Raw genomic sequence first — 23,649 nt, 5'->3', positions numbered from 1 at the left:
GGGGGTCCTGGTCCAGAAGTCGCTGAGGCTTTGAGCACAGCGGCTGCCCACCACGGGTGCGGGATGCTATGCAAGCCTGGTTTCCCCATGACTCCATGACCCAGGGTAGCAGATGGGGGACCTGGCCTTCACACTTTGGGTTGAACAGGCCCCATAACTTCAGGGTGTGTGGATGTGGCAGGTCGTGGAGACTGATGGGAGACCAAGGAGGCTGGGGCTCAAGGGAAAGTAAGGGAACGACCCAGCGGGTCTTCAGGGGCGGCCCAGTGGACAGTAGAGGTCAGTGGAGGGCATCGTCTTCTGCTGACCATCAAAGTGCAAACAAAGCCCCTTCTGGGTGGCCCAGGGGACAGGGAAGGAGAATGCCTCCAGGTATGAGCACTCTTTTTTTGAAAACCTGTCAGGTGCCTTCATGAAGACCATGCAGGAAAGGGATTACTAGCCCATTTGACAGATGGAGAAACTGAGGCTCAGAAAAGGAAAGCACTTTGCCCAAGGCCACAGAGCTGGCAAACTCGGGATTCAAAGGCAGCTCTCTCTCTCTCCCTAGAGAACCTTTCTCTTTCCCCAGCTGAGGGCTAGATGTGGACATGTGGGTGTGTTGGGAACACAGGACAGAGCACAGGCCCAGCTGGCCGAGATCAGTTCCGATTCTTGGCCTTCTTCCTCACTGGGCTCCAGCCATCCTGTTGTCTTCTCCACCAGGATTTTGGCGCTGCTGGTTTTCTGCCCTAGCAGACACTGGCAGATAAGCTCCCCCCATTTCCTTCCTCCTTTCCTCAAATGTCACTGTTTCCATGAAACCTGTCCTGATCACAGTATTTAACCCAGCAGCCCCACCCCACTCCCTATTTCCTGTCTGGGGCGCTACCCACCAATTGACAGGCTGGCTAGTTCGCTTGTTGGTTACTCTGTGTCCTTCCCAGCAGCAGGAGCTCCACAAGGGCAACCTTTGAATTTCTTCAGTCTCTGATGGCTCCCCAGAGCCTAGAACAGTGCCTGCTACACAGCTAGTATTCTATAAGGGTTTGCAGAAGAGAGGGAAGGAGTGAGGGAGGAGCTGAACTCATGGACATGGGGCCTGAGGGGACACGATCCACCTCCAGGTCAGGGAGGCCTTCAGAGCAGGGGTAATTTGGCTGGGGGGCGAGTTCGAATATAATCTCAATGGGGATAGAAGATGTGCATGAGGAAGACTCACCTGGAGGGGACAAGCTGGAAGAGCAGTCAGGGGCAGGGAGACAGCTAGGGAGCATCCCCCTTGGTCTAGACGAGAGGCAGTAATGTCTGAACAGAGGGAGGAGCAGAAGGGACCCGTTGATGAGACTGCGCATCGTGGGCAGCCCCGCCAGGCAGGGCAGTGGGGGTGTCTGCTGAGCAGTTTTCTGTCCTTCCAGGGTCTAATGAGAAGGTGTTCGAGGGCCCAGAGCACCTGATGGTGGGGTTTGGAGAGTTTCAAGTGATTAATTGCACTGCCAGTTGTACGGACCCCAAGAAACTTGTTCTAGAGACACACCTAAACAAGACTCTCCTGGACAGCCAGGCTCAGTGGAAGCTGTTCAGGGTCTACAACATCTCCAAGGATGAGCAGCTCCTGTGCAGTTTCACCTGCGCCGGCAAGCAGGAGACGAAAGTTTTCAACATCACCGTGTTCTGTGAGTGTCGCCCACGGGGCCCTGCTCCCCGAGGCCGGAGCCTGTGTCTGCAAACCCACAACGAGCTGCTCTGTCACTGCTCCTGGGCACTCTCCTATGGCCTGCACCTCCCTGGGCTTCTGGATCCAGGCACAGGCTCAGAATCTGCTCACACCCTCCCCTGGCCTCCTCGAACCCTGCCAGCAACTGGGATTTTGAGATTTGCTCAGAAGCAGACAATCCAAGCAGGTTTAGACAAACCTAAAAGTTGTTTCCCTCTGTCTCCTCCCAGCTGGGGAGCACCCCCATCACCAGAACACCCCACATGCCCTGACAAGCAACAGGGACTGCATCAGGAGGGCTGGCACACTCTCCAGTAACCCATTCACCTCCTGGAGAGAAGGTCGTGGTCTTATCTTCCCCTGAGGGCCCTTTCCAAATGTGTGACCATCACACACACACACCTGTCCATGGGTCACAGAGACCATGGAGAGACCAAGGTTCTCCTGGAAGCTCGGCACCCAGGGTATCGCTCAGGACTGTCATCAGTGGACAAATGAGGAGAAAGATGTCCTAAATCTACCACATTATCCTGGGGTAATGGGGGCTAGGTATTCTAGTTCAAAATGAACCCAGGGAGATGTCTTGGTTGTCCACTGGCTAAGACTGTGCACTCCCAATGCAGGGGACCCAGGTTTGGTCCCTGGTCAGGGAACTAGATCCCACATACCACAGTTAAGACCTGGCACAACCAAAGAAATAACTCTTGGATTTAAAAAAAAAAAAAAAGGAAACCCAGGGAACCATGGAGTTTAATATCTAAGGGATAGCAATAGTTTTAAACCTGATCCTGAAAACCAAGGCAGCTCTGACTCTTGCCTCTGCCCCTGAACACCCTCACAATTCATGGCCCAATTCCAGTGAGTACTCCCTTCTAAGTCTCTCTCAACAAAACAATCCAGCTGTTTCATTTTTGAAATTTCTATTGAGTTTATGGAGAGGAAAGAGACACAGCCAAAACTTTTATCTTTCTAGTTGACTGAACTGATTCTGAACCTTTTCTCTGGAGACACCAGGACACCTCCATTCTTGTCCATCAGGTCCCTGAAACTACCACCCAGGACATCGTTCACCCTGAACTGCTTCCTCCGTCCAGCCCCAGCCCACTTCCTGAGAACACCGTGGTCACAGGGGATGGTCTGGGCTGGGTGGGGCCTGCCCGAGCTGCACCCCCATCCTGAGCAGACCTCCCTTCCACTTTCCTGCAGACCCTCCAAAGCAAGTGCTGCTGACGCTGTCGCACACCTCAGTGGCCGTAGGGACACTGTTCACCATCGAGTGCATGGTCCCCGCCGTGGCACCCCTCGAAGGCCTCAGTGTCACCCTGCTCCGTGGTACTGAGATCTTGTACAATCAGACCTTTGTGGGGACTGCACGTTTCCCCCAAGATGCCGTGGTCACCCACCACACCACAGCTCACAGGGAAGACGGCCACCATAACTTCTCGTGCGAGGCCCAGATGGACCTGCGCTCTCGTGGCGGTGGCCTTGTCCACAGAGTCTCAGATCCCCAGAGGCTTGAAGTCAAAGGTGAGGGGGAGCCCACGGATCAGGAGGGGGGACATTCAGTTTCAGCCCTTCAGGGGAAGAAAACGCCTTCGCCCCACTCTCTGCCAGCTCAGGGGAAGCACTCGGGGAAACGGCACTTGATCCCTGGGGTTACCCGGAGCTCCTGACGAGTTCGTAGCTTGGACCCTGACTAGTTCCTTGGTCATGAGTGAGCTGGGTGACCTTAACCAAGTCAAGCTCGTCTCTCTGGCCTTGACCCCTCTCTGCAATGATTAATTTGACCTGACTGACCCCTAAGGTCCCCTGGAGTTCTGCTTCTGTGACCCTAGATGTCAAGATCCTCTGTGTCTTCAGAGAGTTTGGCCAAAGCTCCCTCATTTCTGCTCAGGGAGGGGCTTGGCCTGGACCACGCCGCAGTGCAGACCATGAGGTCTGGCAGCGCAGGGCAAGGGGACCATGTGAGTCCATCTGCCCTCACGGTCTCACAGAGGCCGGCTGGTGGCCCGGACCCCGTCCTCTTTCCGTCCAGTGATAACACCATTTGCCACTCATCCCTGCAATGCAGAGTGACAGCAGGCTGCCCAGGATTGGGTGGGTGGGTGACGGGTAGACAGCTACCCCTCTGGAGCCTGGCACCTGGGACCGGAGGACTTCTGTGACCTCTACCCCTTCTTTCCCCAGAGCCCGTGCCCAACAACCAGATGGTGACCATCATCACCATTGTGATAATGCTGCTGATCTTGTTTGTGACATTCGTCCTCCTGTGCAGGCACCGACTGCGCACGAGTAACACCTGAGTGCAAGCCGCTTAGAAGAGGCTGAGACGGAGCCACCAGGCACAGCCCCTATGAGCAGCGTGGCCACTGTCATGGCGGCCGCTGGAACTCAGTGTGGCTCCTTAGGGTGCGGTCCAGGCCTGGCTGAGGGACCATGTGAAGCAGCCTGAATACAAACACCTGGACTTAGCCCCGTGCCTTCATGTCGCCTCCTGGGAATGGCCAGGAGGGGGAGCCACCAGGCCTGGCTGAACTTCTGTCTCCAAATGTCTCCTCAGCCTCCCTCCACCCTCTCTTTCAGAGGCCTTCCTGAGCCCCAGCAAACCCAGGCCCTGGTGTGCCCCCAGGCCGACCTGCCCGGGCACCAGGCACCCATCTTATGGGACCCTGAGTGACTCCCTGAGGGAGGGTGGGGAGACCCGCCCTGGCCCAGGGGGGCAGAGAGATACTCCGTTCCCACGTGGCCCTCCAGGACACGGCTCTGACTTCTCTCTTCTGCCAACAGAGCCTGCATCCAGGGGTGAGTGTGGGGGCCCCAGTGGCTTGGCTCCGGGATCCTCCCGCCAGGCCTCCGCCGCCACTCTGGGCCTTCTGAGAGCCATGGAAACGAAAGCTGTCCTCGCCTCTTACCTCCAGTTCTGTTATTGGGCCAAATGGAGAACCCGCAGCCCTGGTCATCCAGAGACAGGGGAAGGGGAGGAGGTCGAGGGAGGGCTCCGTCTCCCAGGCCTCTGCCAGCCGGGGCAGCAATCAATGGGACAGGGTTGGCCTTTCACGTGGCTTCTGGGGCCTGGACGGGGCTCTAAGGGGTTCTCACCTGGATCAGAGATCAGGTTGGTTCAAGGTCTCCGTGTGGTGGAGACGGGACTCATCCACTCTGGGGAGATGGCCTGGTTGGTGGATAGGGGGGTAAGAAGGGTTGGCAGGTGTAGAAAGGGGTTGTTAGGCACGAGAGGGACACGGGGGCTCCAGGGCTGTTTGCAGCTCCATGATGAAGCTGGTGTGGGCTCCAGGGTTGATGTCTGTTCTCATATCATGAGGCTCTCAGCATCATAGTAGTGAGTCAATTCCTAGGCAGGTCGATAAGAAGTCTGGGGTCCCCAAGGAGGAGGTGATAGGGGTCTGGAATTCTCAAGGAGGAGGAAAGAACAAACATCTCTTTTTCTCTCCATTCCTTAGCCTTAGTCACATGCTATGGGTGGTTTAGTCGCTAAGTCGTGTCTGACTCTTGCGACCCCAGGGACTGTAGCCCGCCAGGCTCCTCTGTCCCTGACAGTCTCCAGGCAAGGAGCAAGAATACTGGAATGGGTTGCCATTTCCTTCTCCTGGGGATCTTCCTGACCCAGGAATTGAACCCAGGTCTCCTGCATTGCAGGCAGATTGTCTCACAACTGAGCTATAAGGGAAGTCCTTAGTCACATAAAAGGCTTTTTTCTTTAAGCCCAGGAATTGATAATTACAACTAACAACTCTGTTTAAACTCTGTACTGAGGGTTATATAACAACAATGTATCCTGCTTGAGGGCAGTTTTCCCTTCCTGAAAACCTTGGGGCAATCCTGTTATCTTAAAATGTAAATTATGTGAGGGGGTCTAGCAAGAACTTTACAACCTAAACAGTCTTTTGATTTATTGTAATTACTAATTTAAAAAGTATATAACTCAGTGGGTCTAGCAAGATCTTTACAACCTAAACACAATCTTTTGATTTATTGTAATTACTAATTTAAAAAGTATCTAACTCCCTTGCTAACACTAGGGAGGGGGGCACTCCCCATTCCCTTCTCATGTCTACCTCAGAACTTTGTCTGTGCTTTTCATACTTTAATAAAACTCTGCTCCACAAAGCGCTTGAGAGATCACGCCTGGTCTCTGGTGCCTAAGCTAAATCTTCTTCTTTGGAGATCACGAGTCTGAGACCCTTCACTGGAAGCTATCAGTAGTCTGGGGGGAGAAGCACCCTCACCGTGACTACCCCCTGCCTCAGTGGACCCCAAGGAAGAAAAGTTAAGGGGACAGAACCCTTGTCTGTGGTAATAATAAGACCACCCCCCACCGCCCCAGGGCACATGGCCCTTCCAGCACTCCGATCTCTCCCTTGGCCTAGGCCCTGCTGACCACCCACCCGGTCCCTCCCTGAAGCCGGGGATACATCTGCACCCACAGTTCCCATGGCACTGGTGGGTGGGGGTCGGGCACGGCTCTGCTGGGATGGAGAAGAGAAAAGAGACCCCCCATCAGAGTTCCTGGGGTGGCCTCAGCAATTTCACCCACAGGTCTCCCACACCACCCCTGGCCCCTGGCTCCCTCTTCCAACCCCAGGGCAAGGCCCTGACAGCACCCAGACCCCCAGCCTCACTGAGCTCCCCTTTTCTCAGATGCTGGATGGTGGTGCTGAACCTCAGTCGAGTCCTGCAAGCAGGGCTGGTGTAGGTGAGGGGGAAGGAGAGGGCCTGGCCAGGGGAGCAGGGGGCCCAGGGCAGGCAGCGGGCAGGGGAGGTAGTGTGGTGGAAACCCAGAGGGCCCTCCTCCTGCGGTTCCGTCTCCTCCTCCTGTTGACCCTCCAAGGAGAGCTGGGGGTTGTGCAAATGGAAGGGGACACAGTGTCAGACTCCCTGCCCCTGCTCCTGTCTGCGCTGTGCTCAGTCTCTTCAGTCGTGTCCGACTCCTTGCAACCCCGTGGACTGTAGTCCGCCAGGGTTATCTGTCCAGGGATTCCCCAGGCAAGAATATGGAAGGGTTGCCATTCGCTCTTCTGGGGGATCTTCCTACCCAGTGATCGAACCCCAGCCTCCTGCATCTCCTGCATCGGCAGGTGGACCCTTTACCACTCGGCCACCGGGAAAGCCCTGTCTTGGTCTCAGACACATACTCATTTGTGTCTTTCCTAAGCCAGGACTTTCAGTGGCAGGCGCTGAGGGGCAAGCCTGTGAGAGCAAAACCTCTGCTTGTGGGTGAGCCCAGCTGGCTGCCTAGCACCAGCTCTGAAACTCTGCCTCTTGGTACAAAGCTACTCTGCCAGGGGAGGGTTTTTTTAATTGTTAGGTGAAGTGGCAGATGTGAAAAGATCTCAGAACACAATCTTCTTAGTTGTAAGTAGAAGAGTTTGGTGGTTGGGGATTCGTATACAGGGAAGACCCTGCTCCCTGATGCTGACAAGCCTCCTGCAGGGGTTCAGAGGGTGATTCATCCCGGATCTGTCTCATTCATCCAAGGCTCCCAGGAGCACAGAAACCACACATCAAAAAAAAAAAAAAAGAAAAGAAAAGAGTGCAGAGGGAATTTCCTGCTGGTCCAGTGATGAGTAGCAGTTTCGCTGCTGTGACCCGAGCTCACTTCCTGGTTGAGGAACTAAGATCCCCACCAGGGAGGCTTCAGCTTGTGTGGCCTCCACTGTCTTGGTCCCTTGAATGCATGCGTGCATGCTCAGTCACGTCTGACTATTTGGGACCCCATGCACTATACCCCGCCAGACTCCTCTGTCCTTGGGATTTCCCAGGCAAGAACACTGGAGTGGGGTGTCTTTTCATTCTCCAGGGGATCTTCCCGACTCAGGAATCGGCCCCGACATTGGCAGGCGGATCCTTAAACAATGAGCCACCTGGGAAGCCCCGGTATATATTTACCGGGATTTAAAACAAGAGGTAATAAACAGAAAGTGATGTTAGTGTGAGGTCAGAGCTGAGACAGGAAGCACGTGACTTCTGAGAAGGGAAATCAGTCCAAAACCAGGCAACACTTGTTGAACCAGCAGCAGCCCAGGGAACAACAGCTGCTGGAAGCTGGACCTCAGCCACCCTGTTTACCCATCAGGGCATCACCCGTTTGCTGATACAGGTAGGTGTTGCTCCCTGCTTCCCTCTTGGCAGAGTGGAAAGGGCTTGGGATAGACTGTCAATCAACACTTGAGTTCTTGTGCTTTCTCTCCCTGTCTCCCATAAGCCCAGGGGCTGCAGTTGCTACAAAATTTCCTCCGGCTCCTTGGTCGTTGCATGAGGAGCTCAGCCAGACATCTCTCGAGTCCAACAGCCTATTGCTTTGTGGTTATTTTCTCTTTTTGTCCCTTCTCTTCCTCCACTGCTCTGTCAAGCACACAACTGACTTAGAAGCCTGGGGCTGCCTTCCCGCCATGGCCCACGTGGGTCCAGGTCATCTGGACTGAGGTCACAGCTGATGTTTAGGGGACAAGTACAGTCCCCAGCCTCTTGGGGTCACACCCAAGGTTCCTGATGAATCCCATTCAATGAAGTCCTACCTGGTTAGAAGGGACTTTCCTACCCTGTGGCTCATAGTCTCAAGGAGCCTCTTCTTTCTAGATATGTGGGAATTTCTCTTTTCCCTTTGTATTCTTTTTGTAAAATTTACTATGTGACACATAATGAACACATCTATGTAACATGCATGTGTATTGCACAGTAAGATAATGTAACAATCAGCCCTGAACCCAACACTCAACCCAAGGACGAACTACCACTAAACTTTCCATCTACCTACTGTGCTACTCACCTCCCACCCAGACATAAATAACCACCCTCCCAAAGTCTGTTTTTATTGTTCTCTTGATTCTTTCTTTAATTTAGTACTTTATCACATATGCAGTTTAGTGCTTTATCACATATGCATTTATTTTCATTTGATGTAATAGTTCTATAACATAAACTGTGTGCCAGCTACTGTTTTGAATACTTGTTAATATTGTCATTTAATTAGTTTAATCCACACACTGTGCCCATAAGGAATGTGCTATGGTTAATCCCATTTTACAGAAGAGAAAACTGAGGCACACAGAGATTAAAGCGACATGTTCGGGGTCATACAGATAGTAAGCAGGGGACAGGTCTTCTGGGTCTTAGTGCAAGAGTTTCTCTAGGGCATATATCTAAGGGTGGAATTGTGGGTTATACTATTCAGCATTAGAAGATAATGCCTGATTATTTCTCAGAGAACCAAAATAGACTCTCACCAGCAATATACGAGTTCCTATAGACCCACAGCCTCTCCAACAATTGGTGTGGTCGACTTTCTTTTTGTGTGTGTGTGTGTGTGGTCGACTTTCTTAACTTCTGCCAATCTAGTAGATATAAAGTGGTTCCTCATTGTGGTTTTAATTTCCCTTGCTCTTACTGAGTAAAAGCATCATTAGTTGAGACATTGTGTTTTCTTTGAAATGTTCGTCATGTCTTTAATATACTCAAAATTCTCAGTTGTTTTTTCTAGCAGTGGTGATGTTGAGGTCTCGCTTAGGAAATCCTCCCTTGCCCCAAGGATATAAACATACTCTCCTATAGTTTTTATAGATTTCCCTGGTGGCTCAGCAGTTAAGAATTTGCCTGCAACACAGGAGCCACTGCAGGAGCCAAGGGCTTGACCCCTGGGTCAGGAAGATCTCCTGAAGTAGGAAATGGCAACCCACTCCAGTATTCTCGCCTGGGAAATCCCATGGACAGTGGAGCCTGGCAGTCTGCAGTCCACTGGGTCACAGAGTTGGACACGACTGAGTGACTAAGTATATATTTTCTTATAAAAGTTTTTAAAGTGTTCTTTTACATGTAAATCTTTAAATTAGATAGAATTGATTTCTTCATTCCAGGCGAGGAATGAAGGGATACATCCCTCCCAATGAAGGGAGCAATGTAGGGATAAGTTTCCCATCTTTTTTCTCCACATAGTTGACCAGTTGATCAAGCATCATTCATTTTTATCTCCTTCTCCACCCAGTGATGTCCAGGGCCACGTTTGTCAGGTGTGAGTTTCACACAAGACTATTTCTGGGACTTTACCGTTCCACTGGTTAATTTGCCTACATCTACACTAAAATTATATTTTATAGTAAGTCTTCATATCTAGTAAGGCAAATCCCCTCATTTTATTCTTCTTTAGGGGTGTCTTGGTCCTTTTGTTCTTTCCATTATAAGGTTTAGAATCATCTTTTGTTTTCCATGAAATCCCTTATTGGGATCTATTAGAATTGCATTAAATCTGTAGGAAGAAAATTGTCCTCATTATAATATTGAATCCCTTAGTCACGAACATGGGCGGGTTCTACATTTATTTAAATTGTGTTCAATGTCTTTCAATTGTGTTTTAGAACTTTCTGACTTTAAGTCTTATATTCTGCTATCTTTTTGTTTCTGTATATGTATCACTTCTATCTTTTTGCTGCTATAATATAGTGTGCTTTTAAGATTACTTTTCTTTCCTGGATGCTCTGTGCAACATGCAGAACTTCCCTGACCAGGGATCAAACCTGTGGCCCCTGGAGTGTAAGTGCAGAGTCTTAACCACTGGACCACCAGGGAAGTCCTAAATTACATTTTTGTATGTTCCTGTTCTATACAAAAGCAATTTCTTTTTGGATATTGATCTTACAGCTAGCTGTCTTGCTAGAATCTCTGATTATTTTGAATCATTCATTTGAATGTTCTATCTAGGAAACCACATTATATGAAAAAACTGATGATTTTGCTCTTTTCTCATCCCTAGTCCTTTAATTTCTTTTTCTTGTCTTACTATATTCTCTAGGACATCTGGTAAAAATGTCAACATAGAAGCAAAGATAGTGGGCATCCTTGTTTGGGTCCAGATTTTAAACGAATTACTCTGAAGATGTACTCATTAAAAAGATAATACAGATGTTAAAAAAATAATAGTACACATGCAAACTTTTCCTAAGTTTCCTTTATCATGTTAAGGATATTTCCTTCTAGTCTGCTAAGAGGTTTTATCATGAAAGAATATTGAATGTCATCATTTTTTTTTCTAGATCTGTTAAGATGATCATACGTTTTTTCTTCTTAAATCTGTAACATAAGATTTTAGTTTGGACTCCTTCAGAGTAGAGCCTGCAACAAGGACTTCAGTTCAGGTAGATTACTGAATTATTGAGGCCAGGAAGTAGGGAGTGAAGGAGTAAGACTGAACCAGGGGAGAGAAAGCCAATAGAAGATGCATAACTGATGTTGCAGGTGTAAGCAAAGGGAGTTCAAGCCTTTCAGAATCTCTGATAGGTCTACAGGATGCTGGCTAGAACTGCCTCCCCAAAAGAAAGAGGCTGGACCATGTTTCTCCTAGCTCTTGGCCTCTCCTTGGTTGAGGGTTTCATGTTAGGGAACCTGACACTCCTAGGCTTCTAAGAAACGCTAACAGGTATCTAAGTGACTCCTAAAGCATTGAAGAAGACCCTGAGGCAAAAAAGCAAAAAGGAAACATGGTATAAACTTGAGGTGAGGTCATGGAACAAAAGGTGAGTCTCAGGTTGCAGGAAATTTTCTGCTGTAAATACAGAGGATTTCAGAGCAGGGCACAAGTATCGTGACATAAAGCACAAAAGTTTACTATTCCCGACAATAATAAATGACATTTGCAGCTTTCTCTTCTATCGTGCGACCAGCTTTTCATAGCTAAGCCTAACTTGGATATGATGTCTAATATTTTTAACACATGGCTAGATTTGGTCTGTTTGTGTTTTTATTTTGCATTTGTATTCACGAGTGACACTGGCTTCTAATTTTTCTATTTCATCCTATTCTTGTCTCATTTTGGCATTAAGGTTCCACTGGCCTCTTAGACAGCGTGTTCCTGCTATTTTCATTCTCAGAGAGAGTTTTTGTAAGATTAAAATTATCCCTACTTAAACTTCTGTAATGCTATCTAGACTTGATATTTCCTTTGTGGGGAGATTTCAAATTATGGATGTAATTTCTATAATAGTTGGACAACTGTTCAGGCTTTTTATTTCTTCTTCAATCAAGTTAGGTACTTTTTGCGTGTCCGCAAAGAGTCGGACACGACTGAGCGACTGAACTGAAGTGACTTTTTCTAAGACTTATTCTACTTGGTTTCATATTTCTTGGCATAAATGATTTATAAGTTTTTAATTTTTATAAGTTTTGAATTTTTAAGCTTACTGAAGATTTGCAATGTTGTGTAAATTAAATTTTCATTTATGGTAAAATACACCTAACACAAAATATACCACATAACTCTTTTTCAATGTACATTTGGTTGGGTTACATTCACATTGTTTCACGATGGATCTCAAAACTTTTTTATCTCACAAAACTGAAAGTCTATACCCATTAAACAAACAACTCACCATTTCCCCCTGCCCCCAGGCCCTGGCAACCACTGTTCTGCTTTCTGTTTCTATGAATCTATAGTCTTCTTCTTTTGCGAATTGCAAGATACATTACTTCATATTTTTAGACTGGCTTATAATATACAGTATTATGTAACCTTCAGGTGTTCTACACAGGGCTTTGGTATTTGCCTACATTATGCAGTTATCACCACAGTAAGTCTAGTGTCCACCTGCTTCCATACAAAGTTATTCCGGTGTTACTGACCATATTCCTCATGCTGTGTTACATCCCTGTGGCTTCCTCTGTAATTGGTGCTTTGCTCCTCTTAATCCCATTCATCTCTTTTGGACCCTGCTCGGCCCCTTCGCCTCCAGCAACCACCCATTTGTTCTCTACATGTAGGAGCCTGGTTCTGGTTTTGTCTGTTTTGTTTTTCAGATTCTGCATATGTGTGAGATCACATGGTGTTTGTCTTTCTCTGTCTGAGTCGTTGCACTTGGCATAACACCCTCTACGTCTGTCCGTGTTGTCGAAAATTGCAAGATTTCATTCTTTATGGCTGAATAATATTCCATTGTGTATTATACCAAACCCATCTTTATTCATGCATCTATGGATGAACATTCAGGAGGCTTTCACACGTTGGCTACTGGAAATGATGCCACAGTGGACAGTGATGCACATGTATGTCCTCGAATTAGTGCTTTTGTTTTTTTCAGGAGGATAGCCAGAAGTGAAATTGCTGGATCATACGGCAGTTCTATTTCTAAATTTTGAGGCACCCCTACACGTTTCTCCACAGCATTCGCACCAATTTACAATCCCACCAGGAGGACACGAGGGCTCCCTTTCTCCACACCCTTGCCAATGTTTTTATTTGTTGTCTTTGATGATAACCATTCTGACAGTGGTGGGTGATGTCTCATTGTGGCTTTGATGTGCCTTTCCCTCCTGATGAATGATGCTGAGCATCTTTTCATGTTTGCTTCAGTATTCATAATAGAGATATGTTGTATTAAAATTTCTTGCTATGATGATGGTTTTATCTCTTTGTTGTTCCTTCAAGCTAAGTGTTTACAAGTTTACAACAATTATAATTTCTGTATGAATTGACCATTTAATCTAGGTACTCATTGTATCCCTAATAAATATTTTTTGTTTTAAAATTCCTTCTTCTTTGATATGAATAAACCTTTCCCAGCTTTTCTTTTGGTTAGCTTTTGCCTGGTGTATCTTTTTTCATTCCACCATTCCACACTCTTACTCATTAGATGTGTCTCATAAACAATGTAGAACTGGGTTTTGTGTTTAAATATCTTTTAAAGTGTAATCCGAGGAACGTCCCTGGTGGTCCAGTGGCTAAGACTTCCAGCTCCAACGCATGGGGCCTGGGTTCCATCGCTGGTCAGGGAACTGGATCCCGCATGCCAGAACTAAGACTTGGTGCGGCCAAGTAAATACATATTTTACAAATGTAATTCGAGATAAACATTTAGAAATGACTCAGTAAACGTCTTCCTCTAAACCTGCTAAAAATTGAGTTTAAAAACCTGCAGTTTATTTTTGGCTATGCCAGGCACATATGGAACGCCCATATGGAATGTTAGTTCCCCAGACCAGGGATCAAACACTTGGAAGCAGAGTCTTAACAACTGGACCGCCAGGGAAGTCATAAAAGCCTGCATTTGCAACAACCATCCATGGCTGACAAGCATCCTGACCCAGAAGGCTGCCCTCCAGGGTGGTGTGTTTGAACTATTTTTCTGTCGTTGTTCCGTCTCTAAGTCGTGTCGACTCTTTCACCCCCATGGACTGTAACACACCAGCTCCTCTGTCCTCTACTACCCCCATTTTTTTAGTAGACTTCTTTTTAGAAGAGCAGTTTAAGGCTTAGAGCAAAACTTAGGGGAAGTAGAGACTTGCCATATACCTCCTGTCCCCACACATGCACAGCCTCTCCTGTTACCAACATCCCCCACCAGAGTGGTCCATTTCTCATGACTGATGAGCCTGCATTGACACGTCATTATCACCCAAAGATCATACTTGACATTACGGTTCAGTCTTGGTGTGTACATTCTGTGGGTTTGGGCAAGTGTGTGCTGACTCATAGGCACCATTGTAGTAGCAAACAGAGCGGCTTCTCTGTCCTAAAGTCCTCTCTGCTCTTTCAGTCCATGTCTCACTCCCTTTAATCTTGGCAACCACCAATTCTCCAACCAAACACTCCTCATTCCTAAATTCTCACCGCCGTTCCATCACCTAATATCGTTGTGATTTAGGCAAGTTATTAATTCACCTGAGCCCTGAACTTCCTCAGATGCACAATCAACATTGCTAGATTTGGTGTGATAATGAGACGATATATTAAAACCTTAAATTAGTCCCTAACAGAGAATTGGCATCAGTGAAATGTTGGTTTCCTTTTCCTTCCTCCTTGAATTAGTAACGTGAAATCACATTTAGCTAAGAAAAGAGACAAGAAAGTGCCTGGGGACCATGTGCATCACCAGAAATCTAAAAGGGGAGGGGCAGAGGACAGGGGAGAATGTCCAGCTATTGCCTCCCAAACCTTCTTTCCAACTTGGAAAGTCCCTCCCTTGTTGACACCAAAAAAGTGTCCTGTGGGATTCAGGGCTCTCCAGATTTGGGGCTTGTAGCGGTAAATGCCCCGTGTGCACATGCATCACACACACATGAGCCCCGTGTGCCTGCCTCACCCCTGATGGCAGCGTGCCAGGAGCACTAGGTATGTCCCACTTATCAGCTGACTCCTGGCTTCCTCTGCCCAGCTTCTTGCAGACCTGTGGCCCTGGGAACTGGCCTTCCATATGGCCTCCCCAAGATCACTCAGATAATGAGAGGAAATACAGTCATCAGCTTCCAGAAGGCTGGGGGTTCAGGACTGCAACTGCAAGTCCTCCCCGCTGCCTGCCTGACCGGAGCCCTTCACCTCTCTGCAGGCAGTCCTCAGCTGTTCCCTGTGAGCCTGCGGACGCCACCCAAGATGTCCCCTTTTGGTGGCTGGGGAATGCTCGCAGCCTTTCTCGCTATGCTCTGCTGCCAAGGTGAGCCTGGGGGGTCCAGACTGGGTGTGTTCCCGCCAGAGGTTAGGGCACCTGTTCCCCTGGTGCTGTGTGGAGAAGGGGGTCCTGGTCCAGAAGTCGCTGAAGCTTTGAGCACAGCGGCTGCCCACCACGGGTGCGGGATGCTATGCAAGCCTGGTTTCCCCATGACTCCATGACCCAGGGTAGCAGATGGGGGACCTGGCCTTCACACTTTTGGTTGAACAGACCCCATAACTTCAGGGTGTGTGGATGTGGCAGGTCGTGGAGACTGATGGGAGACCAAGGAGGCTGGGGCTCAAGGGAAAGTAAGGGAACGACCCAGCGGGTCTTCAGGGGCGGCCCAGTGGACAGCAGAGGTCAGTGGAGGGCATCGTCTTCTGCTGACCATCAACGTGCAAACAAAGCCCCTTCTGGGTGGCCCAGGGGACAGGGAAGGAGAATGCCTCCAGGTGTGAGCACTCTGTTTTGGAAAACCTGTCAGGTGCCTTCATGAAGACCATGCAGGAAAGGGATTACTAGCCCATTTGACAGATGGAGAAACTGAGGCTCAGAAAAGGAAAGCACTTTGCCCAAGGCCACAGAGCTGGCAAACTCGGGATTCAAAGGCAGCTCTCTCTCTCTCCCTAGAGAACCTTTCTCTTTCCCCAGCTGAGGGCTAGATGTGGACATGTGGGTGTGGTGGGAACACAGGACAGAGCACAGGCCCAGCTGGCCAAGATCAGTTCCGATTCTTGGCCTTCTTCCTCACTGGGCTCCAGCCATCCTGTTGTCTTCTCCACCAGGGTCTTGGCGCTGCTGGTTTTCTGCCCTCTGCAGACACTGGAAGCCAAGCTCCCCCCATTTCCTTCCTCCTTTCCTCAAATGTCACTGTTTCCATGAAACCTGTCCTGAGCACAGTATTTAACGCAGCAGCCCCACCCCACTCCCTATTTCCTGTCTGGGGCACTACCCACCAATTGACAGGCTGGCTAGTTCGCTTGTTGGTTACTCTGTGTCCTTCCCAGCAGCAGGAGCTCCACAAGGGCAACCTTTGAATTTCTTCGGTCTCTGATGGCTCCCCAGAGCCTAGAACAGTGCCTGCTACACAGCTAGTATTCCACAAGGATTTGCAGAAGAGAGGGAAGGAGTGAGGGAGGAGCTGAACTCATGGACATGGGGCCTGAGGGGACACGATCCACTCCAGGTCAGGAAGGCCTTCAGAGGAGGGATCATTTCGGCTGGGGGGCGAGTTCGAATATAATCTCAATGGGGATAGAAGATGTGCATGAGGAAGACTCACCTGGAGGGGACAAGCTGGAAGAGCAGTCAGGGGCAGGGAGACAGCTAGGGAGCATCCCCCTTGGTCTAGACCAGAGGCAGTAATGTCTGAACAGAGGGAGGAGCAGAAGGGACCCATTGATGAGACTGTGCATTGTGGGCAGCCCCGCCAGGCAGGGCAGCAGGGGTGTCTGCTGAGCAGTGTTTTGTGTCCTTCCAGGGTCTGGTGAGAAGGCGTTCGAGGGCCCAGAGCACCTGATGGTGGGGTCTGGAGAGTTTCAAATGATTAATTGCACTGCCAGTTGTACGGACCCCACGAACCTTATTCTAGAGACAGCCCTAAACAAGACTCTCCTGGAGAGCCAGGCTCAGTGGAAGCTGTTCCAGGTCTACAACATCTCCAAGGATGAGGAGCTCCTGTGCAGTTTCACCTGCGCCGGAAAGCAGGAGATGAAAGTTTTCAACATCACCGTGTTCTGTGAGTGTCGCCCACGGAGCCCTGCTCCCCGAGGCCGGAGCCTGTGTCTGCAAACCCACAACGAGCTGCTCTGTCACTGCTCCTGGGCACTCTCCTATGGCCCGCACCTCCCTGGGCTTCTGGATCCAGGCACAGGCTCAGAATCTGCTCACACCCTCCCCTGGCCTCCTCGAACCCTGCCAGCAACTGGGATTTTGAGATTTGCTCAGAAGCAGACAATCCAAGCAGGTTTAGACAAACCTAAAAGTCGTTTCCCTCTGTCTCCTCCCAGCTGGGGAGCACCCCCATCACCAGAACACCCCACATGCCCTGAGAAGCAACAGGGACCGCATCAGGAGGGCTGGCACACTCTCCAGTAACCCATTCACCTCCTGGAGAGAAGGTCGTGGTCTTATCTTCCCCTGAGGGCCCTTTCCAAATGTGTGACCATCACACACACACACCTGTCCATGGGCCACAGAGACCATGGAGAGACCAGGGTTTTCCCGGAAGCTCGGACCCAGGGTATCGCTCAGGACTGTCATCAGTGGACAAATGAGGAGAAAGATGTCCTAAATCTACCACATTATCCTGGGGCAATGGGGGCTAGGTATTCCAGTTCAAAAAGAACCCAGGGAGATGTCTTGGTTGTCCACTGGCTAAGACTATGCACTCCCAATGCAGAGGACCTGGGTTTGGTCCCTGGTCAGGGAACTAGATCCCACATACCACAGTTAAGACCTGGCACAACCAAAGAAATAACTCTTGGATTTAAAAAAAAAAAAAGGAAACTCAGGGAACCCTGGAGTTTAATATCTAAGGGATAGCAATAGTTTTAAACCTGATCCTGAAAACCAAGGCAGCTCTGACTCTTGCCTCCGCCCCTGAACACCCTCACAATTCATGGCCCCATTCCAGTGAGCACTCCCTTCTAAGTCTCTCTCAACAAAACCATCCAACTGTTTCATTTTTGAAATTTCTATTGAATTTATGGAGAGAAAAGAGACACAGCCAAAACTTTTATCTCTCTAGTTGACTGAACTGATTCTGAACCTTTTCTTTGGAGACACCAGGGCACCTCCTTTCTTGTCCATTTCAGAAGTCTTCAGGTCCCTGAAACTACCACCCAGGACATCGTTCACCCTGAACTGCTTCCTCCGTCCAGCCCCAGCCCACTTCCTGAGAACACCGTGGTCACAGGGGATGGTCTGGGCTGGGTGGGGCCTGCCCGAGCTGCACCCCCATCCTGAGCAGACCTCCCTTCCGCCTTCCTGCAGACCCTCCAAAGCAAGTGCTGCTGACGCTGTCCCACACCTCAGTGGCCGTAGGGACACTGTTCACCATCGAGTGCATGGTCCCCGCCGTGGCACCCCTTGAAGGCCTCACTGTCACCCTGCTCCGTGGTACTGAGATCTTGCACAATCAGACCTTTGAGGAGACAGCACCCTTCCCCCACGATGCCGTGGTCACCCACAACACCACAGCTCACAGGGAAGACGGCCACCATAACTTCTCGTGCGAGGCCCAGATGGACCTGCGCTCTCGTGGCGGTGGCCTTGTCCACAGAGTCTCAGATCCCCAGAGGCTTGAAGTCAAAGGTGAGGGGGAGCCCACGGATCAGGAGGGGGGACATTCGCTTTCAGCCCTTCAGGGGAAGAAAATGCCTTCGCCCCACTCTCTGCCAGCTCAGGGGAGGCACTCGGGGAAACGGCACTTGATCCCTGGGGTTACCCGGAGCTCCTGGTGAGTTCCTAGCTTGGACCCTGACTAGTTGCTTGGTCATGAGTGAGCTGGGTGACCTTAACCAAGTCAAGCTCGTCTCTCTGGCCTTGACCCCTCTCTGCAATGATAAATTTGACCTGACTGACTCCTAAGGTCCCCTGGAGTTCTGCTTCTGTCACCCTAGATGTCAGGATCCTCTTTGTCTTCAGAGAGTTTGGCCAAAGCTCCCTCATCTCTGCCCAGGGCGGGGCTGCCCTGGACCAATCCACATAGCAGACTATGAGGTCTGGCAGCGCATGGCAAGGGGACCATCTGAGTCCATCTGCCCTCATGGTCTCACAGAGCCCGGCTGGTGGCCCGGACCCTGTCCTCCTTCCCTCCAGTGATAACACCATTTGCCACTCATCCCTGCAAAGCGGAGTGACAGCAGGCTGCCCAGGGGTGGGTGGGTGGGTGACGGGTAGACAGCTGCCCCTCTGGAGCCTGGCACCTGGGACCGGAGGACTTCTGTGACCTCTACCCCTTCTCTCCCCAGAGCCCGAGCCCAACTATCAGATGGTGATCATGGCGATCGTGATAGTGCTGCTGCTCTTGTTTGTGACATTCGTCTTCCTGTGCTTTGTCTTCAGCGAGAAGTGGCGCCGGGGGCGGACAGGTCATTACCCAGTGCAGGCCGCTTGGAACAGGCTGAGACGGAGCCACCGGGCACAGCCCCTGTGAGCTGCGTGGCCACTGTCATGGCGGCCACTGGAACCAAGTGTGGCTCCTTAGGCTGCGGTCCAGGCCTGGCTGAGGGACCATGTGAAGCAGCCTGAATACAAACACCTGGACTTAACCCCGTGCCTTCGTGTCTCCCCCTGGGATTGGCCAGGAAGGGGAGCCACCAGGCTTGGCTGAACCTCTGTCTCCAAATATCTCCTCAGCCTCCCTCCGCCCTCTCCTTCAGAGGCCTTCCTGAGCCCCAGCAAACCCAGGCCCTGGTGTGCCCCCAGGCCGACCTGCCCGGGCACCAGGCACCCATCTTATGGGACCCTGAGTGACTCCTCCTGAGGGAGGGTGGGGAGACCCGCCCTGGCCCAGGAGGGCAGAGAGACACTCCGTTCCCACGTGGCCCTCCAGGACACAGCTCTGACTTCTCTCTTCTGCCAACAGAGCCAGCATCCAGGGGTGCGTGTGGGCGCCCCAGTGGCTTGGCTCCGGGATCCTCCCGCCAGGCCTCCCCCGCCACTCTGGGCCTTCTGAGAGCCATGGAAACGAAAGCTGTCCTCGCCTCTTACCTCCAGTTCTGTTATTGGGCCAAATGGAGACCCCGCAGCCCTGGTCATCCAGAGAGAGGGGAAGGGAGGAGGTCGACGGAGGGCTCCGTCTCCCAGGCCTCTGCCAGCCGGGGCAGCGACCAATGGGACAGGGTTGGCCTTTCACGTGGCTTCTGGGGCCTGGACGGGGCTCTAAGGGGCTCTCACCATGGATCAGATATCAGGTTGGTTCAAGGTCTCCGTGTGGTGGAGATGGGACTCATCCACCCTGGGGAGATGGCCTGGTTGGGGATAGGGGGGTAAGAAGGGTTGGCAGGTGTAGAAAGGGGTTGTTAGGCATGAGATGGACATGGGGACTCCAGGGCGGCTGTTTCCAACTCTTCAATGAAGCTGGCCTGGCCCCAGGGCTGCTATCTGTCCTCATCATGAGCTCTCAGCATCGTAGTAGTCTGGGGGGAGAAGCATCCTCAGTCGTCCCCAAGGGCGAGTTAAGGGGACAGACCCGCTGTCTGTAATGATGACAATACGACATGCCCCCCACCTCAGGGCACATGGCCCTCCCAGCCTTCAGATCCACCCCTTGGCCTGGGCCCTGCTGACCACCCACCTGGTCCCTACCTGAAGCTGGAGGTACATCTGCACCCACAGTTCCCGTGGCACTGGGCGGTGGAGGTGGGGGCACCGCTCTCCTTAGATGGGGAAGGGAAAAGAAACCCCCCATCAGAGTTCTCAGAGTTGCCTCTGCAATTTGACCCACAGGTCTCCCCACCCCACCCACAGATCCTGGCCAGTTCTTCCACCCCCGGACCAAAGCCTTGGCAGCACCCAGACCCCCAGCCTCACTTACACCCCCCTTTTTCCAGGCGCAGGAGGGTGATGCTGAATCTCAGCTGAATCCTGCACGCGGGGCTGGTGTAGGGGAGGGGAAAGGAGAGGGCCTGGCCAGGGGAGCAGGGGCCCCAGGGCAGACATGGTGCAGGGCAGGTAGTGGTGGTGGAAAACCAGAGGCCCCTCCTCCTGGGGTTCCGTCTCCTCCTGGTGTTGAACCTCCAGGGAGACCTGGGGATTGTGCAAGATGGGAGGGGAGACAATATAGCGTCAGATTCTCCCTGCCCCTGGTCCTCCATTCCTCTGAATTATTTCTTCAGATACACAGCTCAAAACGGCTCCTGTTTTTTGAGCATTTAAGACAAGCAAGCAAAGCACTTTGGAGACATTTATTCCTTATTCTGCAGGTGGGAAAACTGAGGCTCACAGGTTAAGCAGCTTTTCTAAGGTTACCCAGCTCCTAAGTAGCCAAGCAGGGACTGGAGGGACCCAAATATGGCTCCAGAGCTGGGCTCAGGAGTCCCCCTGGCCTCACCCTCTTACCGATCCAGGGTCACTGGACTCTTTAATAGACAAGGGATAGGCTACCCACTCCAGTATTCTTGGGCTTCCCTAGTGGCTCAGCTGGTAAAGAATCTGCCTGCAATGTGGGAGAGTTGGATTCGATCCCTGGGTTGGGAAGATCCCCTGGAGAAGGGAACGGCTACCCACTCCAGTATTCTGGCCTGGAGAATTCCATGGACCATATAGTCCATGGGGTCACAAAGAGTCGGATACAACTCTTTAATCAATAGATTTTAATAAGCCAGCCAAGGAATTCAGGCTGATGATTCACTGGGCCTCAAGCCGCACCAGAGAGTGAGAATGAGAGTCGTCGGGTGCCCAAGCTCCAGGCTGATGGGTGGGTTGGGCTGGAGGAGTGGCTTAGGTGGTCCGCCCACTCTCTGGGTGGTGCCGTGTGCAGGGATCATGCGCAGTCCCCTTGTTTTGCTCCCTGAAGCTCAGAAACGGCAGTTGATTTGTGACCTTTTTGTAGCTTATTGTTCATAAGTGCCCCAGCTGCGGCATGCGTGCAGTTATTTTTAGTTTCTTTGTTTCCCATTGATGGTTAGTCCAGGTGCAAGCACTTCTGTAAAGACTTCCAGGTCCCAGCCCATCTCAAGCCCCAGTCCCTGATCCACTTATGCCCCTGTTGAGGTGGCGTGCTCATCCCAGGGCCATCCCCACCTTCAGGGCTGACAGGGGAGGGGTGAAGGGATGGGATGGCAGCAGCTCCTCAGGGTCTCCCTCTGCCTCTGACCAGCCCCTTCTTGAACCTCGTCTCTGCTCCCTCCAAGCTGACTGGCATCCTCTCTCCACCCAGCTGTCACTCCTGCAGACCTCTCAGGGTGCCTATCGTCTGCTAAATAAGGCTCCTCCTTAGAGCTCCTCCCATGTACCCCCCGACACACATACACACAGAAGTACACAAGGTTTCCTCCATTCTGTCTCTGCCTTTGTCACTGTTCACCTAGATGGTGGACTGTACACCCCTCACCTCCTTCAAGCATCAGAATCCTACCTGGCTTTTTTTTTTTTCTTTTTGGCCCCACAAGAAGCTTCTGGGATCTTAGTTCCCTGACCAGGGATTGAACTCCGGGTTCTCCAGCAGTGGAAGCTCGTAGTCCTAACACTGGACCACCAAGGAATTCCTCTGCTGCTGCTGCTGCTGCTGCTAAGTCGCTTCAGTAGTGTCTGACTCTGTACGACCCAGTAGACAGCAGCCCACCAGGCTCCCCCATCCCTGGGATTCTCCAGGTCCTCTACCTGGCTCTTAAGGACTGGTTCTAAGGCCACGTGCTCTTCTGAGGAACCCCAACCAGGTGGCCCTCACAATTTGTACCAGTCACAGCCAAAGTTGCTTTGTATTCATAGTCATTCATTTCTTCAGTCACTTGTTCAACAAAAGCAATTGAGCCCCTAGTAATATATCAGGTACCCTATAGTCCCAGGGTACAGTGGAGCCTCTCTGTCCTTGGGAGTCCAAAGGGTGATGCACTGGCAGGGGATCTTTGAACACAAGACCTGAGTGGTCTGGATTTTGGGACCCCCTACCTCGACTCCATGGAGGATGTCACGGCTATCTGGCACATAATAGATGCCAAACAGAGAAGCCACATAGATGTGGGCTGACTTTGGCTCCTCTGTTGCCTGATTTTCTTTTTTTCTCTCAAGATAGAGGGAACCCCAAATGTTTGCCCGCCTCTGTCCCTGCAGGTGGGCAGCTCTGGCAGTCTACCCCCACTCCCAGGCAACGCACCTGTGGGTTAGTCCAGGAAAGCCCCTGGTTGAGCACCGCTGCCACCTGGCCACTCAGAAAGAGCTGGTTCATCTGAACGTTCTGTAGCATCATCAGCTCCAGCAGGTCTAGGGGACGGGAGTTCAGCAGGCCCCCGCCAGCCCTTCCCCTGCCCTTGCTGGCGACGCCAGGGTCATTTCCCCAGCGTCCTGCCCCGGGAGTGGATGGGTCGGGTGGCGGGCGCCCAGAGAATGTGGCGGGCAGAGCAGGGTACAAAATGGAGAACTCCCGGAGTCTCACCTTCCTTCACGAGGCCTGGCTGCGGGGATGTAGGTGGGATGGTCCACGGGAGGGGCTGCAGAATGGTCACCCAGGGCTGGGGGGGAAGGGGGCCCAGTCAGGCAGGCGGGGAAGGGATGGGGAGCCCCTAAACCTGCAGGAGCTTCTCCTCTTCTGCGCCCCCACGGCCTCCCAGTTCTCTGTCAAGTCTCTTCCTCTCTGGCCGGGGCCTCTCTCCTCACCACCCCTCCAGGGTTTCAAACCTCCAGGAATATTTCCCCAACTCAGCCCCTGACCCTCGCCTGCCCACAAGGCCGTCCAGATAAAGGCAGGCTCCGCTCCCTGACTCAGCCCTCACCATCGGGGCTGCAGTCTGTGCTGGGGGTTGACTCCAGCTCCCTCCAATTCCTGAGGCCATGGCCAGCTGCGGCGATCACGGTTACCTT

At 51.4% G+C, this 23,649-nt stretch overlaps 3 protein-coding genes and 1 non-coding gene across 13 annotated transcripts in view; 2 read left to right on the top strand and 2 right to left on the bottom strand.

Annotated features, from left to right (window-relative positions):
• The window catches only part of LOC139176088 (intercellular adhesion molecule 2-like), a 26,099-nt gene extending 8,027 nt beyond the window's left edge, over positions 1 to 18,072 (top strand). For 5 of the 7 annotated variants that reach the window (XM_070773779.1, XM_070773778.1, XM_070773777.1 and 2 more), the window contains 3 exons: positions 1,398 to 1,655; positions 2,903 to 3,223; positions 3,884 to 5,827. In XM_070773779.1, the coding sequence (XP_070629880.1) occupies positions 1,398 to 1,655; positions 2,903 to 3,223; positions 3,884 to 3,999 (695 nt within the window). In that variant the 3' untranslated portion in view covers positions 4,000 to 5,827. Of the gene's footprint in view, positions 1 to 1,397; positions 2,555 to 2,902; positions 3,224 to 3,883; positions 5,828 to 17,939 lie in introns of those variants that run through there. The other 2 variants (XM_070773781.1, XR_011562112.1) reach the window with 2 other exon arrangements.
• LOC139177601 (intercellular adhesion molecule 2-like) lies at positions 6,944 to 19,838 on the top strand. Of its 3 annotated transcripts, XM_070773789.1 has the most exons (6): positions 6,988 to 7,814; positions 9,266 to 9,483; positions 15,022 to 15,126; positions 16,604 to 16,861; positions 18,118 to 18,438; positions 19,098 to 19,838. In XM_070773789.1, exons 3-6 carry the CDS (start codon positions 15,066 to 15,068, stop codon positions 19,280 to 19,282), a joined length of 825 nt encoding a protein of 274 aa, XP_070629890.1. In that variant the 5' UTR covers positions 6,988 to 7,814; positions 9,266 to 9,483; positions 15,022 to 15,065; the 3' UTR covers positions 19,283 to 19,838. The 3 variants fall into 3 exon arrangements, with proteins under 3 accessions (XP_070629891.1, XP_070629890.1, XP_070629888.1); XM_070773790.1 differs by lacking the exon at positions 9,266 to 9,483 and having other exon boundaries at positions 6,944 to 7,814; positions 19,192 to 19,838; XM_070773787.1 differs by lacking the exon at positions 9,266 to 9,483 and having other exon boundaries at positions 6,995 to 7,814.
• TRNAV-UAC (transfer RNA valine (anticodon UAC)) lies at positions 10,204 to 10,276 on the bottom strand. The gene has a single exon. It is a non-coding gene; the product is annotated as a tRNA-Val (tRNA).
• Positions 17,803 to 23,649, bottom strand: PRR29 (proline rich 29). 2 transcript variants are annotated; one of them, XM_019981545.2, is made up of 6 exons: positions 23,562 to 23,649; positions 23,225 to 23,300; positions 22,946 to 23,052; positions 20,666 to 20,877; positions 20,437 to 20,507; positions 17,803 to 20,267 (listed from the first exon to the last, which is right to left on the bottom strand). In XM_019981545.2, the coding sequence occupies exons 1-6, from the start codon at positions 23,619 to 23,621 to the stop codon at positions 20,242 to 20,244; spliced, it is 552 nt and encodes a 183-aa protein (XP_019837104.1). In that variant the 5' UTR covers positions 23,622 to 23,649; the 3' UTR covers positions 17,803 to 20,241. The 2 variants fall into 2 exon arrangements, with proteins under 2 accessions (XP_019837104.1, XP_019837102.1); XM_019981543.2 differs by having other exon boundaries at positions 17,803 to 20,507.

The sequence above is a fragment of the Bos indicus genome, chromosome 19 (genome assembly GCF_029378745.1).
Source record: "Bos indicus isolate NIAB-ARS_2022 breed Sahiwal x Tharparkar chromosome 19, NIAB-ARS_B.indTharparkar_mat_pri_1.0, whole genome shotgun sequence".
Lineage (NCBI taxonomy): Eukaryota > Metazoa > Chordata > Mammalia > Artiodactyla > Bovidae > Bos > Bos indicus.
The sequence above is the reverse complement of the archived record's forward strand: the minus strand, read 5'-3'. Positions and strand labels throughout refer to the sequence as shown.

Excerpts from the sequence above, each read along its gene's own strand:
- LOC139177601 (XM_070773789.1), top strand. The coding sequence starts at position 15,066 with ATGTCCCCTTTTGGTGGCTGGGGAATGCTCGCAGCCTTTCTCGCTATG. Across the intron at positions 16,862-18,117 it reads TTTCAACATCACCGTGTTCT|ACCCTCCAAAGCAAGTGCTG; the intron begins GTGAGTGTCGCC and ends GCCTTCCTGCAG. Across the intron at positions 18,439-19,097 it reads CCAGAGGCTTGAAGTCAAAG|AGCCCGAGCCCAACTATCAG; the intron begins GTGAGGGGGAGC and ends TTCTCTCCCCAG.
- PRR29 (XM_019981543.2), bottom strand. The coding sequence starts at position 23,621 with ATGGCCTCAGGAATTGGAGGGAGCTGGAGTCAACCCCCAGCACAGACT. Across the intron at positions 23,053-23,224 it reads GCCAGGCCTCGTGAAGGAAG|ACCTGCTGGAGCTGATGATG; the intron begins GTGAGACTCCGG and ends CCCGTCCCCTAG. Across the intron at positions 20,508-20,665 it reads GCGCCTGGAAAAAGGGGGGT|GAGAGCGGTGCCCCCACCTC; the intron begins GTAAGTGAGGCT and ends TCCCCATCTAAG.